This window comes from Aethalodelphis obliquidens, unplaced genomic scaffold (genome assembly GCF_003676395.1).
Source record: "Aethalodelphis obliquidens isolate GAN/ISIS:26980383/991018 unplaced genomic scaffold, ASM367639v1 scaffold33, whole genome shotgun sequence".
Lineage (NCBI taxonomy): Eukaryota > Metazoa > Chordata > Mammalia > Artiodactyla > Delphinidae > Aethalodelphis > Aethalodelphis obliquidens.
The window spans coordinates 4,207,963-4,224,870 of NW_020837977.1; the positions used below are offsets into that span (position 1 = coordinate 4,207,963).

At 36.4% G+C, this 16,908-nt stretch overlaps 1 protein-coding gene across 11 annotated transcripts in view; it reads left to right on the plus strand.

The window, feature by feature from the left end:
- The window catches only part of STAU2 (staufen double-stranded RNA binding protein 2), a 309,733-nt gene that overhangs the window by 140,576 nt on the left and 152,249 nt on the right, over positions 1-16,908 (plus strand). For all 11 annotated transcript variants that reach the window (XM_027127905.1, XM_027127903.1, XM_027127902.1 and 8 more), the window contains one exon: positions 6,536-6,596. In XM_027127905.1, coding sequence (XP_026983706.1) covers positions 6,536-6,596 — 61 coding nt within the window. The remainder of the gene's footprint in view (positions 1-6,535; positions 6,597-16,908) is intronic.

Consider the following 16,908-nt stretch of genomic DNA (forward strand, 5'->3'; position numbering starts at 1 on the left):
TTTATGTGACGTCTGTTGTAATTCTTATCTGCCTTTTTTTCCCCCTCTTGGTGTGCTTTTTTTCCCCCTCTGAAGGCCTTCAAAATTTTCCTTTTTCATTAGTTCTCAGCAGTTTGATGTGTCTAAATTTGATTCTTTCCTTTCTTCCTCCTTCTCTTCTTCCCTCTTCTCCCTCCTTCCTCTTTCGTTTCTCCCTTTTGCCTCCTTTTCTTCCTCTTCCTCCTTCCTTTCTCCTTTTTGTATTTTTCCTGCTTAGTGGTCTCTGAACACATTGGATCTGGGATTTGTTGTCATTCAGTTATTTCGTCAAATACTCAGGTATCATCTTTTAAAATATTTCTTCTTCCTTGTTTTCTCTCTCCTTGGGAGTTTCCAGTTACACATTTATTAGCCCATTGGTGTTGTCTTAATAGATCCAGAATCTTCTGTTCCTTTTTATTTTTCACTCCTTGTTTTTTTTCCTGTTTCTCAGTTTGAGGAATTTCTATTGATTTATCTATAATATTATTGATTATTCTCCAGCTATGTTCATCTATTAATAATGACATCAATATTAATTTTCTTCTGTGATATTTATCTCCCTAGGATTTCCATCTGCTTTTGTTCTACTATAATTTCTGTTTTTCTCCTGAAATTCTCCAAATGTTCATGCATGTTGTTTGCCTTTTACATTAGATCTTTTAAGCTATTAATCATGGTATTGTAAAATTTATTTCTTAGAGTTCTAGCATCTGGGTCATCTCTGGGTCCTATTTTGTTGACTTCTCCCTCTTCTGACAAAGGGTTATTTCTTTTTGCAGTTTTGGATGTCTCATAATGTTTGAATGAATGTTGGACATTGTGTATTGAGAAACATTAGAGGCTGAGTTAAATAGCATTTATGTTGAGAAATAGGCAAATCTCTTCTTCTGTCAGACTGTTACTATGGAAGGTGAAATCAATCTAGTCAGTAGTTGGGCTTGTTTTGGGTTTTGTTGTTGCCACAGTCTGTTAACTTCAAGTTCGTTTAGCAGTGGTTTGCTGTTATCTGTGTTTTGTTTGGGGTGAGGTTTGGGGAGGGTTTTTCCTCAATGTTTCTGCTCCATCCTCAGGTTGCAGCAGTCCTTTCTTTGCTCTGCCATGAGGTGAGGGGTATCTCTATGCTTTGTAGTCAACTGCTTCTACTTATTATTTGATCATAGGATTGTGTTGGGTAAGGGAGCATAATTCTTTTTTTTTTTTAACATCTTTATTGGAGTATAAGTGCTTTACAATGGTGTGTTAGTTTCTGCTTTATAACAAAGTGAATCAGCTCTACATGTACATATATCCCCATATCTCTTCCCTCTTGCATCTCCCTCCCTCCCACCATCCCTTATCCCACGTCTCTAGGTGGTCACAAAGCACCGAGCTGATCTCCCTGTGCTACGCGGCTGCTTCCCAATACCTATCAGTTTTACATTTGGTAGTGTATATATGTCCATGCCACTCTCACTTTGTCCCAGCTTACCCTTCCCCCTCCCCGTGTTGTCAAGTCCATTCTCTAGTAGGTCTGCATCTTTATTCCTGTCCTGCCCCTAGGTTCTTCGTGACCTTTTTTTTCTTTTAGATTCCATATATATGTGTTAGCATACAGTATATTTCTGACTTACTTCACTCTGTGTGACAGACTCTAGGTCCATCCACCTCACTACAAATAACTCAGTTTTGTTTCTTTTTATGACTGAGTAATATTCCATTGTATATATGTGCCACATCTTCTTTAGCCATTCATCTGTTGATGGACACTTAGGTTGCTTCCAAACCCTCAGAGTGGGAGAGAATATTTGCCAATGAAGCAACTGACAAAGGATTAATCTCCAAAATTTACAAGCAGCTCATGCAGCTCAATATCAAAAAAACAAACAACCCAATCCAAAAATGGGCAGAAGACCTAATTAGACATTTCTCCAAGGAAGATATACAGATTGCCAACAAACACATGAAAAAATGCTCAACATCATTGATCATTAGAGAAATGCAAATCAAAACTACAATGAGATACCACCTCACACCGGTCAGAATGGCCATCATCAAAAAATCTACAAACAAAAAATGCTGGAGGGGGTGTGGAGAAAAGGGAACCCTCTTGCACTGTTGGTGAGAATGTAAATTGATACAACCACTATGGAGAACAGTATGGAGGTTCCTTAAAAAACTAAAAATAGAACTACCTTCCGACCCAGCAGTCCCACTAGTGGGCATATACCCTGAGAAAACCGTAATTCAGAAAGAGTCATGTACCACAATGTTCATTGCAGCTCTATTTACAATAGCCAGGGAGCATAGTTCTTGATTTTCTTGTCCAACCTCATTCTCAGACAGACTCTATGGGCCTGGGGCTCAGAGGTGGGTTTTTCCTACTACTTCTACCTCCTTCCCCATGGGAGCCAAACTTTACTTTGGATCTGTAGGTTGTGTTGGGTGCAGTAGAGTTTTCCAGCCCCTTTCCCAGCATTTTCAGACATCTGCTTTATATTGGCGCAGGGTCTTTCTCTCAAGAGGGTTTTCTACCCTCCTTTTTTTTTTTTCTGGGAGTAGATAGCTTTTGCTTCTACTCTTTACCCGGAAGCAGTGAGTCTTTGCCTGAGCTTTCGGGTTAATAAAATTTCCTACCTCTACCCCAGAGGCAGATAGGATTTGTTTCTCTCCTTTCTTAGTGGCTTGAGCTTTTGTCTTTGTATGAGAGAAGACTAGAGGAGTGTGCAAAGTTCTTTGCTTTTCTCTCTGTGACAGACATTCACCTGCTTCATACCTGTCCCACCAAGTGAGGCTCTCTCCGGTTTCCTGATGTACCTCCAGTTGTCCTGAGCTCCCAGAGGAAGCCCGTGGAAAAGCACTTCTCTCTGGAGTTCCTAGTTTTTCTAAACTGTTGTGCTAACCCACATGCAGTCTTTCAGAATTTACTAACGTTTCATCTGCCTTCTTCTTACCAGCATTTTTGGTATTCATCTCTTCCTTCCTTGCTCTGCCAATGTTGAAATATTTTGTGAGCCCAGCCTCTCCTCAGAGGGGTTTGTCACTCTCTAGAATTCATGTCATTTGTTTGCTTTACAATCTCAGATCTCTGATGGGTTCAAGGAAAGTTAGGATTTTTACATTGTCTGGCTCTTTCTCATTGTTACATTTCTACATTCTAAGGAAGAGTGGAACACTCTCTCTACCTTTAAAAAAATATACTGATCTTGTAACTTGATTTTTTTTTTTCACTTACATCTCGTGGTTTCACTTATAACTTGGAATTTGTTCTATATCAAGACATAACTGGCATGTGCTTTATTCTTTTTTATATTTGTTTATTATATATTGGTCAGAGTAATATACGTAGTACTCATATATGTATAAGAAGTCGAGATTTATTCAAGATTAATGGTATAAAGACTCAAGTTTTATAATAAAAAACCATGCTATCCTGCACTGCAACTGACCATTTCTGTTTCCCTTTTTCCAAAGGCAACCACTCACTACCCGTTTTAGTTGTTCTGTTATTTTCTACTGTCAGTAGCTTATACTGAGATTTCTTGGTGTTTTTTTGTTTGTTTGTCTTTCTTCTTAGGTTATTATCTGAGTTCCTGCTATGGAAAATGAAGATTTAGTTCTCTTATTCATACTCCACATGTATACTTTTCTATGTCTGTCTAATTTAACCCCAGACTCTCTGCCAAGTAAACACATCGTGTACTTTTTTAGTTTCTTGGGTTTTCTTTCTTGGAGCTCTTTATCCTTCTCTTCTACTTTGGATTGTTTGTTTGCTGGATCTGCTAAAGACCCACTATTTTGGTTCTTTTCTTCACCATTTCACTGAAAATTGCTTTTGCCTCTCTCCCTTGTTGAGTTGCCTGTTTTCTGGACAGTTTCCCTTTTTCTTCAGTTATTTCCTTGTGTTGATGGAGTACATGCTCTAGTAGCTTCCTGATAGAGGATACATAGGGAGTAAATTTTTTTGAGATCTTATAGGTCTGATACATCTTTATGTTTCCCACACAGTTGATAGTTTTTCTGAGACATAATTCTAAATTAGAAATACTTTTTTCACAGAGTTTTGAAGGCATTGCACCAATGTTTTCTACCTCTCAGCATTCCTGTTGAAACTCCAAAGCCTTCTGATTCTTCAGCCTGTTATGAAACCTTTATGTTTCGTCTCCCTCTTGATGCTTTTCTAACTTCTTTTCTCAGGAGTTTGGAAAATTCATGGGTGATTGACTTGATTTGTATATTCTTTTATAAATTGTGTTAGGTGTTTGGGTTTCAGTCCAGAAATTCATATACTTTAAAAGTGGGAAACTTCTTATATTTTTTCTTTGATAATTTCTTTCCTTCCATTTTTGCTAATGTTTCTTTCTAGGTTACCTGTTAGTCTAATGGATGATCTTCTGATTCTTTATTTTCTATCTCTATCTCTTTTTCTTTATGTTCTGTTTTCTAGGAGATTTCTTCACTTTTGTCTTCCAGTCGTTCTTTGAAGTATTTTGCTTCAGCTATTGTATTTTTTATTTCCCAGAGCTCTTTCTCATTCTCAGAATATTCCCCTTTATAACCTCCTGTTCTTGTTTAATGGGTGTAATATTTCTCTCTCTTTCTTTCTCTCTGAGAACGTTTTTTTTTAATCTTTTTTTTTTTTGAAGTTTTATTCTGTTCCCTGTGTTGTCCTCACCATCCTTGTGGGTCGTAGGCTGGGTGTTGTCTTCTGAGGCCCAGTGAGGAAGGGAGCTGGGGAACCTTATCTTCCAGAATGTAAGGATGTAGCTTTGGACTCCATCTCCGTATTTGCAGTGTGGCCTGTAGATCCATCCCATCCTCAGCTGTACCTGGTGTCCAGAGCCTCTCTGTTTTAGGCCTTTCTGAAGAGGAAACCTTTTAGGAAATCTGTCTCCTTGGGGTCAGAGAGGTAACCTGGAAGTCTCATAGCATTTTGAAAGAGCTCCAAACAATCCTTCTGTTTTCAGGCTCTTCCAGGATTCATCTTTAGAAGTACCAGGTGTGCTTCTGATTCCCGAGGCTTTCTGGGGTCCTGGAGCACAAATGGATTTACTCTTTGTGAGCTCTTTGCTGGCTTCTTGCTCTGCAGGTGAGGTTTCAGCCAGCTCACATCTGCTAAGTTAGTTGCAGCTAATCTGCTTTCCAGGTTACCAACTTTGACTTACCTCTTCTGCTGTTGCTTCCTTTCATATTCTGGTGAGGGTAGGGGCAGAGGGCAAGAGAGAGAGTTTATGGCTTATTGGATTATCAATTTAGAGTTGTTTGGGGAGAGAGAAGAGATTACTCTTTGTGGTCACTGTGTCATGTTTAAGCAGAAACCTTACAAAAGCAGTTTCATGAGAGTGTTGGGGTAGAAATCAGAGAGCAGCAGGCTTGGGAGTCAGTTGAAGGTGAAAAATTAGGCTTAGGGAATGAAATCTAATACTTAAGTAACTTTGGTTATTAGTAGAAGGAGAGAAAGGGAGAAATGAAGTGCTAAATGTATTATTACCAACTTCGACTGAGCACTCAGGTGCCTGAGGATCTGTATTCTTCTAACCAGCCAGCTCTTTCTTTCCCTGAAGTGACTTATTCCTTGCAGTGTACACTTTCCTCAGATTTATAACCCCCTCCGTCAGCTCTCCTCTCATTCTGTGGTCCTGTTTTGTGCTTCACAGAGAACTTGTGAGTGGGAGTCTCCTCAGGCCTTCCCGTCCACGTGTATCTGCATTTACCCACGTTTTCTCCTCCGTCCTTTCACAGTTGTACACTATTTGCTGGAAACGTAGTTTGTGTTTATATATGGATTTAATTTATCCCTTTGATCTTTGACATCTGATAACATAAATACTGCTTATAATAGGAAATAGGCCTTTTCCCCTCCTGGAGTACTTAATAACACCAGCTCCACAAAAAGAGAATGTAACCAGTTAAAGTCACTTATAATGTGATTAAAATACTTACTACTTCAAAATATCTGAGCTCAGAATGTATTTTACACTAGACATTGACCAAATCATCTGGGAAAAGCCAGGATATTCCAGATTTCACTTAAAGTTAGGGTTTAGTTTTCAGTTTTTTTGCCCATGTCATTAGCAATATTCAGTGACCCTTGTCAGGACTTTTCCAGTACAGACATAGTAATATTTCTATTGTTAATTTGACTTCAGAAGTGATAAAGAAGCCCTTTTAGTCACTTTAGCACTTGTGATGATTATTGTCTACTGTTTGAAAAAGAATTATTTACTTCTTCACCACCTTGGTAGAGCCCATGTTGTATAAATATAATACATATACTAAATATGGGGCTTTATTGATGACTTAAATTATAAATTTAAATAAACAGATAAAAGCAGGAGACATAAGAAACAGATTCGAATGTAGAAAAGGGATAGATGGTACCGTTCATGTTGGTTATTCTTGTGTCCGTGGTTCTGGGGTCAGAGGTGGAGAGAACGAGCAGAATAACCTTTGCCCTTGCTTAATTGATGAGTCAACTTTTTTCTTTTTGAATTTGAGTCTCTTTCCCCGGACTTAAACAATTGGTTTAATTTTTCAGACAGGGGAAAACAAAGGATGGAGTGGTCCAAAGGCTGGGTTTCCTGAACCAACAAATAACAGTAAGTTTCTATTTTTATATTAACTATACTTGGTGTTCATCAGTGGTTCAGTGACTTGTCCCTCATTGGGTATTTACTGGGTCTGTTTGGACCTGAGATGAGACGTTAAGTGTTATGGGGGATGCACGGAAGTTGTGGTGTTTGCTTTCCTGGAACTGACAGAAGACACAGGTACTCATATCTTTAACATGGTTCAGTCATTGCAGACGGAGTACTATTTTATCCATAAAGGAGTGATGTTCTTTTTTTATAAGTTGTTTTTGTTGTGACATTATTACAATAGAAAAGAATCAAGAAAGAAAAACAATTATCTATCAGCCCATTATAACCCAACATCAACTCTTTTCACAGTTCTACTTTTTAGGTACACACACACACACACACACACACACACACACACACACACACACACACACACACACACACACACACACTTTTACATAATTATAATATAGATGAAAGTTTGTACTGGGTTTCATTTAACATTGTAATACCCACATTTTTCAGGTTGTGCTGAGTCGTTAGAATTTTTGATATTTTATTAAAGTCACTAATTGAAATATCAGAAATGTAAGAATAAAATTGCTTACAATTTTATTCCAAATATACTATATCAGACATTTAAAAATCCACTTCAGGTTATTTCTTTTTTCAGAGGTACATGATCAAGCTGTTATGCATTGGAAGCATAGATATTTTGCTTGATTTCCTCCCCAGCTTTCCCAAAAAGCATCTGTTGTCACTGAAGTGACTATTTTACTGTTAATCAGTAAAACAGCACAGCCAGCCAGTGAAGACCTCATCGAAGTGAAGGCCCGAGTGAAGTCAGGTCTCTCTCATTTCTAACCCTAGTTCTCTTCTTCATAACCTTCAGAAGCTGAATTAGCTTAAATATGTAAATCGTCATAATGAAGAGTATTCTTTCATGTTAGCAGCTCATCTCTTGATGTATAATGAAATTTGTAACAAACTCTTATCAAAGCATGCTTATGAGAATTGAATTCTTGGATCACCAAAACTAGCCTCTTGGAAAGACTATTTCAGTGAGGTAATAGTATTCATGAGTTACTTTCTGGGAATAATTTAAATAATGTAATATGACTCTGGGCCTTTTGTCTCTGTATGTAAGGATGATGAATGTGATAGGCTTAGCACATTGCCCAAAGAAAAAATGGAATCAGTTCAGGATTCTCAGAGAGTTTGTTTTTAATTCCTTTGATGTTTGAATATATACGATTATAATTACTTGGTCAAGGAATGTAAGAAACATTCAGTTGATCTCAGTTTTATGTAAAGTACTTAGCACAGTATCTCTTTCTTAGTAAGCACATAATGAATGTTAATTTCCTTCCATGCCTTCTCTCGTTTTTTTAATAAAAATTCTATAATTCTGTGTAAGCTCGCCAAAAATTCCATTCTTATACTTTTTATCTGTCAGAGTTTTTGCATGTACATGTGAACCAAAGAATATGTATGGTTTATATTTGAATAGTTACTTTTGGCATTAGATATTTTTTCAAAGAACATAAACATTATGTATTTGAATATGGAAGTCAGATAGTTGTTAACTTGATAGTTTTAACATGAAAGCACATTGTAGCTAGCCTGCAAACTCCCATCGTTAAACAGTGATATTTTGACCCTCATCTTTATGTCTGTTCATTTTTTTCATAATTTGCTAAGGGATTTGGAACTCCTTTGCAAGTAGGGGAAGAAATATCACAGAGAGGCCAGTGAGTTTCAGTGATGAGAAATGCATAAAAGATTTGCTTTAAACGTAATGTTAGAAGTGATAAAGCGATTTGAAGCCCCCTCAAAATTTAACCAAACTGTTAACACTCTAGGACTTCCTCTGGTCTACAGTAGAGTAGCTCAAACTGAGAATTTGAAAGAAGGATGATCACCCCTTCCCAGTGTGAGGAGGTGAGAAAGCTGATACAAGGTTCTTCTGTGAGTGGCCTGCAGGTTACCACAGACAATGAGGGCAGCCCAGCTCTGAAATTTAACTGTTTCTCTTCCCCAGAGCTAGTTCTCTCTAGTGGAGCCCCCAGGTCCTCTGGAGCCAGCTCGTAGCTACTTAAATACAACGTTAGGAAAAAGTTGGTTGCTATGATGACTCCATTACCTAAAAAGTAATTTGAATTCATATATTATGATAATGTTTAGGTTAAATTCTCTTCTACTTAATCAATCCTTAAGTTTGAAATTCTGCCCTAGGTGGTTCCTGTCCTGTGGACAATACCTGTGTTAGTGTTTTGCAGGCAGGGGATAGAGCAGGGGTCTCAGTATGGCGCATGTGGGAAGACAGGAATTTGAGAGACTGCCAGAGCTGCCTGCCTCACTGCCATATTGTCTGACCTTGAGCAACTCAGTTTACGTCTTATTTTTCAATGTGCTCTGTTAAGAGTTACACATAATCAATTTATAGTATTGAGTATCTTTAATTTTCTAGCATTTGTAAAATGATTAATCATCCTTGAATAACATATGAAAAGGTAACATCACTTTGTAGAAAACAGAATGTCATCATAAAGTGACTCTCTTTTTTTTTTGATTGAACTTTACGTTACTTCACAAGTTGTAGATAAAAAGAACAAATTTTTAGCCAACAATTATTTGGATAAATATTATGAAATTAACTTGGAACCACAGTGTACAAAAATTAAAAGAAGAGGACTTCCCTGGTGGCACAGTGGATAAGAATCCGCCTGCCAGTGCAGGGGACATGGGTTCGATCCCTGGTCTGGGAAGATCCCACATGCCACGGAGCAACTAAGCCCGTGTGCCACAACTACTGAGCCTGCGCTCTAGAGCCCACGAGCTACAACTGCTGAGACCGCATGCCACAACTGCTGAGTCCGTGTGCTGCAACTACTGAAGCCCACGTGCCTAGAGCCCGTGCTCTGCAACAAGAGAAGACACCGCGATGCGTAGCCCATGCACTGCAACGAAGAGTAGCCCTCGCTCACCACAACTAGAGAAAGCCCGCATGCAGCAATGAAGACCGAACGCAGCCGAAAATAAAAAAAATTTAAATCTTCAAAAAAAAATTAAAAGAAGAGAAGACAGAATTGGAAAGGGGGAAGAAGGCAATTTTAACCTGGCACAGCTAGCACCTAACTGTAAGTAGACAAAAAAAGTTAATGTACATGTGCATTTAATTTTTGAAGTGGAAGATATTTTTTTAAAACATTACAGTCATAAGAAACTGCTAACAGTTACAACAAAAAAAATAGTTTAAATGGTTTTGCAAGTGATTGTGATTTCAGAGCCTGGCTCCTGGCTTGATGGCCTGCAGATTTAAAACATGGACCTAATTTTTGCATGCTTCACAAGCCTTTCTTCATTGCACTGAATTGCAGAATGTAGACTCTTCTCAGTGTATTTTCACCCTGTGAATCACTGTCATAGTCGTGTTGAAGTGCAAGAACACATAACTCTGTAATGTGAGGTTTGTGTTAAATTTAGCGTGGGGCAATTTTATACTTGGCACACACATAAGAAGCTAGATTTTTACAGATGAATGACTAACAAGTTTTTTAAAAGATCATGCATTTTAAAGACTTACTGACGGCTCATGGAAAACTTTGTAAAATTTTTAGATACAGTTCAGTTGATAAAATCTTTTTTTTTTTTGTATTCACATTCCATGTTTCTTATTAACACAGGGTTTTACTTAAAAGCAGGTTCATTGTTTCTTAAAGGTAAACTCTAGCTTAATTCGAAATTGGACTAAGCTCAAAAGCATTCACTGGTATGTGCCGAATCCACCCACTAAAAGATTGTTCGGAGGCATTTTTCACATAAATATTTTTCCGTTAACCTTTTAAAAAGTTTTATTTAGCCCCTGTGAAATACGCTGGCTCTTCTAAGGTTCATTAGAGATGACCCAAGACAAATACTTTTGGGATGGGAAGGAATTCTTAATAACCTTTTCAGTATTGAAGTTGACTTATCAAAATTTTTGTCACTTTTATGTTATATCCATGTATTATTAAACTCTGTACATCCTGAAACCAGGAGGATAAACCATCCTGGTGACATGACATTAGAGAGATTGCATGCTTGTATCCCCTATGCTGTGTGCTGTATTTAGAACCTCTACATTTTGGAGGGGCGCGGGTGGGTGAAGTCTGTACTTTTAAGAGAATAGATGAATAGATCCTTTAAGTGTTTTGGGAGAATTCCCTGAACAGTTCCCTTTTGGGGCTCCCATAACAGAAGCCACTTTGTAATGACAGTTAAATTAGTTGGAGCCAATAGGATTTAAATACAGAGCCAAGTGATTCAACTGAATTATTTATTTAGACATATAAATACTATGTTGGAAATCTAAGAGTGTAGCTGACTTGTAGCAGTCTATTTTATTTTTTCTTCTTCCAGTTTCATTGAGATATAATTGACGTATAGCACTGTATAAGTTTAAGATGTCCAGGCATAATGATTTGACTTACATCATGAAATGATTATCACAATAATTTTAGTGAACATCTATCATCTCATACAAAATTAAAGAAGTAGAAAAAAATATTTTTCCTTATGATGAGAAATCCTAATATTTGCTCTCTCATCAACTTTCATCTGTAACATCCAGCAGTGTTATTTCTGTGTATCATATTGCACACTACATGCCTAGTACTTATAACTGGAAGTTTGTACCTTTGTTGACTGCCTTCACCCAGTTCCCCCTTCCTTACCTCCCACCTCTAGTAGCCACATATCTGATCTCTTTTTCTATGAGTTTGTTTGTTTGTTTTTGAAGTATAATTGACCTACAACACTGTGTTAGTTCCTGTTACACAACATAGTCATTAAATATTTCTATAAATTTCAAAATGAGCACCACAGTAAGTCTAGTTATGACTTCACCATACAGAGATATTACATAGTTATTGATTATATTCCCCACACTGTACATTTCATACCCATGACACATTTATTTTGCAACTGGAAGTCTGTACCATCCTAATCTCCCTCATTTATTTCTTTCCTCCCCCAACCCCCTCTAGCAACTACCTGTTGGTTCTCTGTATCTATAACTCCTTTGTTATGTTTGTTCATTTGTTTTGTTTTTAACTTCCACATGTAAGTGAAGTCATACAGTATTTGTCGTTCTCTGTCTGGTTTGTTTCACTTAGCATAATACCCTCTAGGTTCGTCCGTGTTGTTGAAAATGGGAAGATTTCATTGTTTTTTAGGGCTGAGTAATATTCCATTGTATGTATCAAGTCAATCTACGGATTCAGTGAAATTCAGTACAATGAAGAAAGCCCGGGAAGCATGCAAAAATTAGGTCCACGTTTTAGATCTGCAGGCAGTCAAGTCAGGAACCAGGCTCTGCAATCACAGTCACTTGCAAAACCACTTAAACTGTTTTTTAGTTGTAACTGTTAGCAGTTTCTTATGACTGTAATATTTTAAAAAATATCTTCCACTTCAAAAATTAAATGCACATATACTTTAACTTTTTTTGTCTACTTACAGTTAGGTGCTAGCTGTGCCAGGTTAAATTGTCTTCAGGGTACAAAATTCTGTTGCTTTTCTGTACACTAACAATGAACTGTCACAAAAAGAAATTGAAAAAACAATCCCATTTACAGTTGCATCAAAGAAAATAAAATACCTAGGAATAAATCTAACCAAGGAGGTAAAAGACCTGTACTTGGAAAACTGTTAAGACATTGGTGAACATACGTTTTTTTCTAATTAGTGTTTTCATTTTCTTCAGATAAATACCGAGGAGTGGAATTGCTGCATCATAGTTCTGTTTTTAATTTTTTGAGGAATCTCCGTACTGTTTTCCATAGCGACTGTACCAATTTATATTCCCACCAGCAGTGCATAATAGTTCTCTTTTCTCCACATCCTTGCCAACACTTGTTATTTGTTGTCTTTTTTAAAAATTGAAGTATAGTTGATGTACAATATTATATAAGTTTCAGGTGTACAGGTGATTCACAATTTTTAAAGGTTATATTCCATTTATAGTTATTATAAAATATTGGCTGTATTCTATGGTGTACAGTATATCCTTGTAGCTTATTTATTTATTATACATAGTAGTTTTTACCTCTCAATCCCCTACCCTTATCTTGCCTCTCCCCATTGGTAAGCGCTAGTTTATTCTCTACATCTGTGAGTCTGTTTCTTTTTGCTGTATTCACTAGTTTGTTTTATTTTTATAGATTTCACATGTAAGTGATATCGTACAGTATTTGTGTTTCTCTTTCTGACTCATTTCACTTAGCACAATACCCTCCACGTCCATCCACATTGTTGCAGATGGCAAAATTTTATGTTTTTTTATAGCTGAGTAGTGTTCTTTGTACATATATACCACATCTTCTTTATCCATTCATGTATTAATGGACACTTAGATTACTTCCGTATCTTGACAGTTATAAACAGTGCTGCTGTGAACATTAGGGTGCATGTATCTTTTCAAATCAGTGTTTTCAGTTTTTTCACATAAATCCCCAGGAGTGAAATTCCTGGATCATATGGTAGCTCTATTTTTAGTTTTTTTGAGAAACCTCCATACTGTTTTCCATAGTGGCTACAACAATTTACATTCCCACCATCAGTGCAGGAGGGTTCCCTTTTCTCCACACCCTCAGCAACATTTGTTATTTGTGGTCTTTTTGATGATAGTCATTCTGACAGGTGTGAGGTGATATCTCATTTTGTTTTTAATTTGCATTTTTCTGATGATTAGCAATGCTGAGCATCTTTTCATGTGGCTATTGGCCATCTGTATGTCTTCTTTGGAAAAATATCTTCAGGTCTTCTGCCCATGTTTTAATGGAGTTCATTTTTTGATGTTGAGTTGTATGAGCTGTTTATATACTTTGGATATTAACCCCTTATCGGTCATATCATTTTCAAATATTTTCTCCCATTCCATAGCTTGTATTTTCATTTTGTCAATGGTTTCCTTCACTGCACAAAAGCTTTTAAGTTTAATCAGATCCCATTTGTTTATTTTTGCTTTTATTTCCTTTGCTTTAGGAGACAGATCCAAAAGTATGTTGCTACAATTTATGTCAAAGAGTATTCCACCTATGTTTTCTTCTAGGATTTTTATGGTTTCCATTCTTAGATTTAGGTCTTTAGTTCATTTGAGTTTATTTTTGTATATGGTGTTAGAGAATGTTCTGATTTCATTCTTTTACATGTAGGTGTCCAGTTTTCCTGGCACCACTTATTGAAGAGACTCTCTTTTCTCCATTGTATATTCTTGCCTCCTTTGTCATAGATTAATTGACCAGAAGTATGTGGGTTTATTTCTGGGCTGTCTATTCTGTTCCATTGGTCTTTGTTTCTGCTTTTGTGCTAGTACCACCATACTGTTTTGATTACTGTAGCTTTGTAATATAGTTTTAAATTAGGGCACATGTTCTTTGTTCTTCTTTGTCAAGGTTGTTTTAGCTATTCAGGGTCTTTTGTATTTCCATACAGATTTTAGAATTATTTTTTCTAGTTCTGTGAAAAATGCCATGGACACTTGGATAGGGATTTCACTGGATCTGTGGATTGCCTTGGGTAGTATGGTCATTTTAACAATATTAATTCTTCCAATCCATGAACATGTATATCTTTGCATCTGTGTTGTCTTCAGTTTCTTTCATCAGTGTCTTACAGTTTTCTGAGTATGGTATTTTACCTTCTTAGTTTAGATTTATTCCATTGGTATTTCAATAGGGGAATGAGAGACAGTGTTAAGCTTGCTTTTGTTTTAGGCATACCAGTTGAGTTTGTAGTTAAGGGCCCATTCATTTAAGGAAAAATAATCTGAAACTAGAAGGAAAGTCTTTAATCAGATTTTTAAAAATATTTATTTATTTAGGTTGCGTCGGGGCTTAGTTGCAGGCACACAGGTTCTTCATTGTGGCACTCGGGCTTCTCTCTAGTTGTGGCGCGCGGGCTCCAGAGTGTGTGGGCTCTGTAGTTTGCAGCATGCAGACTCTCTAGTTGATGTGCACAAGCTCAGTAGTTGTGGCGCACGGGCTTAGTTACCCCGTGGCATGTGGGATCTTAGTTCCCTGACCAGGGATTGAATCTGTGTCCCCTGCATTGCAAGGCGGATTCTTTGCCACTGGACCACCAGGGAAGTCCCTGTAATCAGATTAACACAGTGTATCTTTGTGAAATATTCTCAGGAAAGATTGAATGAATTAAAAATTTTTCATGATTTAAAAGACTTGTTTGAATTACGTTTTTACATACAAAAAGATTTCAGATACATGTTTTTTTAAAAAATGAAACCATATGAACCATTTTAGGATACATTTATTGATTGCAGTATGAGAGTGTTTTTAAGCCTAAGAGCAAAGGATGAAATCGTAACTTAAAAAGAGATGGGTTTAGATACATAAAAACTAAAAATGAATTCAGGGAACAGCATAAGAAAATAAAAAGGTAAATGACAAACAGAAAGCATAACTTGCAGCATATGTAAGCACCAGGTTAAATATACCCAAAGGACACCTACAGGTTAAGTAACTTCCCAATAGAAAAATGGCCGAAGGACTTAGGGAGTCATTTAAAAAAACACAGAAATTAAGTAATGAAAACTGTTCAGCAATCAGGAAAGTCCAGATTAGAAATAAATGTTATATAATTTCACATCTATATAATTGACAAGAATTTAAAAATGATGATTCTAGCCACTGAAGAAACAGATACTCACTTACTGCTGAGAAGATTGTGAATTAGCACTGCCTTTCTGAAGAAACAAGAATGCAAAGCTTAGGCCCAATTTTTTCTAAAGCTTAACTAAAAGGTATGGAAAAATATAAGAGAATGTCTTTTCCATAATAAACATACACAGGTTTATAATCAGAAAAAAATTGAAGTATATTTAAAACACTGACAGATACAACAAACTTTGGCCTGAATTGCACAATCTGGCTGAATTTAAACAAATGGTATATATTAAACAGCTATGGAGGTAGTTACTGAATACCTAAGTCTACTTGGGGAGACTTTTATGACTTTTTTTAAGAGGAGAAAATGAGTAGTTTTCTAAAGTTTGAATGAAATTTCAGCTTCTGAAATTTGTTTTGGAAATCTGAAATATGTGCTCCTTATTCTCAGAGCCCTGCGAGGATCAAAGGTGTTTAAAACTAGTATTCTTATAACCAAAACAGAGCAGAGCAGGGACACACAGAGGAAAGTCTCCCAGAGACTGAAAGCTGAAGTATTAAGAGCTACTAAATTATTTTCTGTGTTATCAAAGAAATTCTACAATAAACATAGGATAAAATAAGGGTAATTCTTGTAAGTACTCATTCATCAGCTTGTCTAGAAAGATGGAGGTTTATAACTCCCATATAATATATTATAATTTACCAAGAAATGTTAAACATGTATTATTTTTAAAGAAAAAATATAGGTAATACTTGATACGTAATGAATTTAACACATACAAGTTATGAAGCATGATGATAAAATGAGCACTTACGAATCCACTGCTGCATTTGAGGACCAGAACGTTACCAATGTTGTTACCTTCACCACTTTCTTGTCCCTTGGCCTACCTTGCTTCTCCCCACCTGAGGTAATCACTCTCTGGATTTTATATATAGTCACCCCACCCTTTATTTCGTATAGTTTTATCAAATAAGTATGAGTCCTTAACAGTATTTGTTTCGTTTCGCTTTTTTAACTTTAGAAACAATGACATTATACTGTATATACTTTCTGGAATATTTTCTCCCATTTCAAATTATAATTTAAGATTAATTTATTTTGTTAACATATAGTTATTTCATCCACTGTGTGCATATTCTATAATTGATTTATCTATTCTCCTATTAATCCACTTGGGATATTTTCAGGATTTTGTTATTATAAACAATATTACTGTGAACATTTTCGAGCAGTAAGAGTTTCTGGGAACATACCTAGGAGTGGAATCTATGAATTACAGGGTATGTGTACATTCAGATTTACAGGAAATACTGTCTGCTTTGTAGTGGAAGAGTGGAGAGCCCTTCAAAATATCTAGTAGAAGTAGAAACATTTTAAATCACTTTTGTACCTCTGAATTCATTTTAATGATGAGTTTAATTGGACTTCAGTTCAAATTCCACTATATTGTTAATCTTATTTTACTCTTCTATTTTTACGTAGTCTTTTGAGTGGATAAAAATTTTAAATGCAGAAAAGGTGAGAAATCTCCCTGTGCTTTTGTCCCCATTAGCAGTTTCCACCCTGTCTCCCAAACAAGTAATTTTTGATTAGTTTCTTTAATATTACTCTAGAATCTTTTTACACATATAGAAACAAATTCAAATATGTATTATTTTAT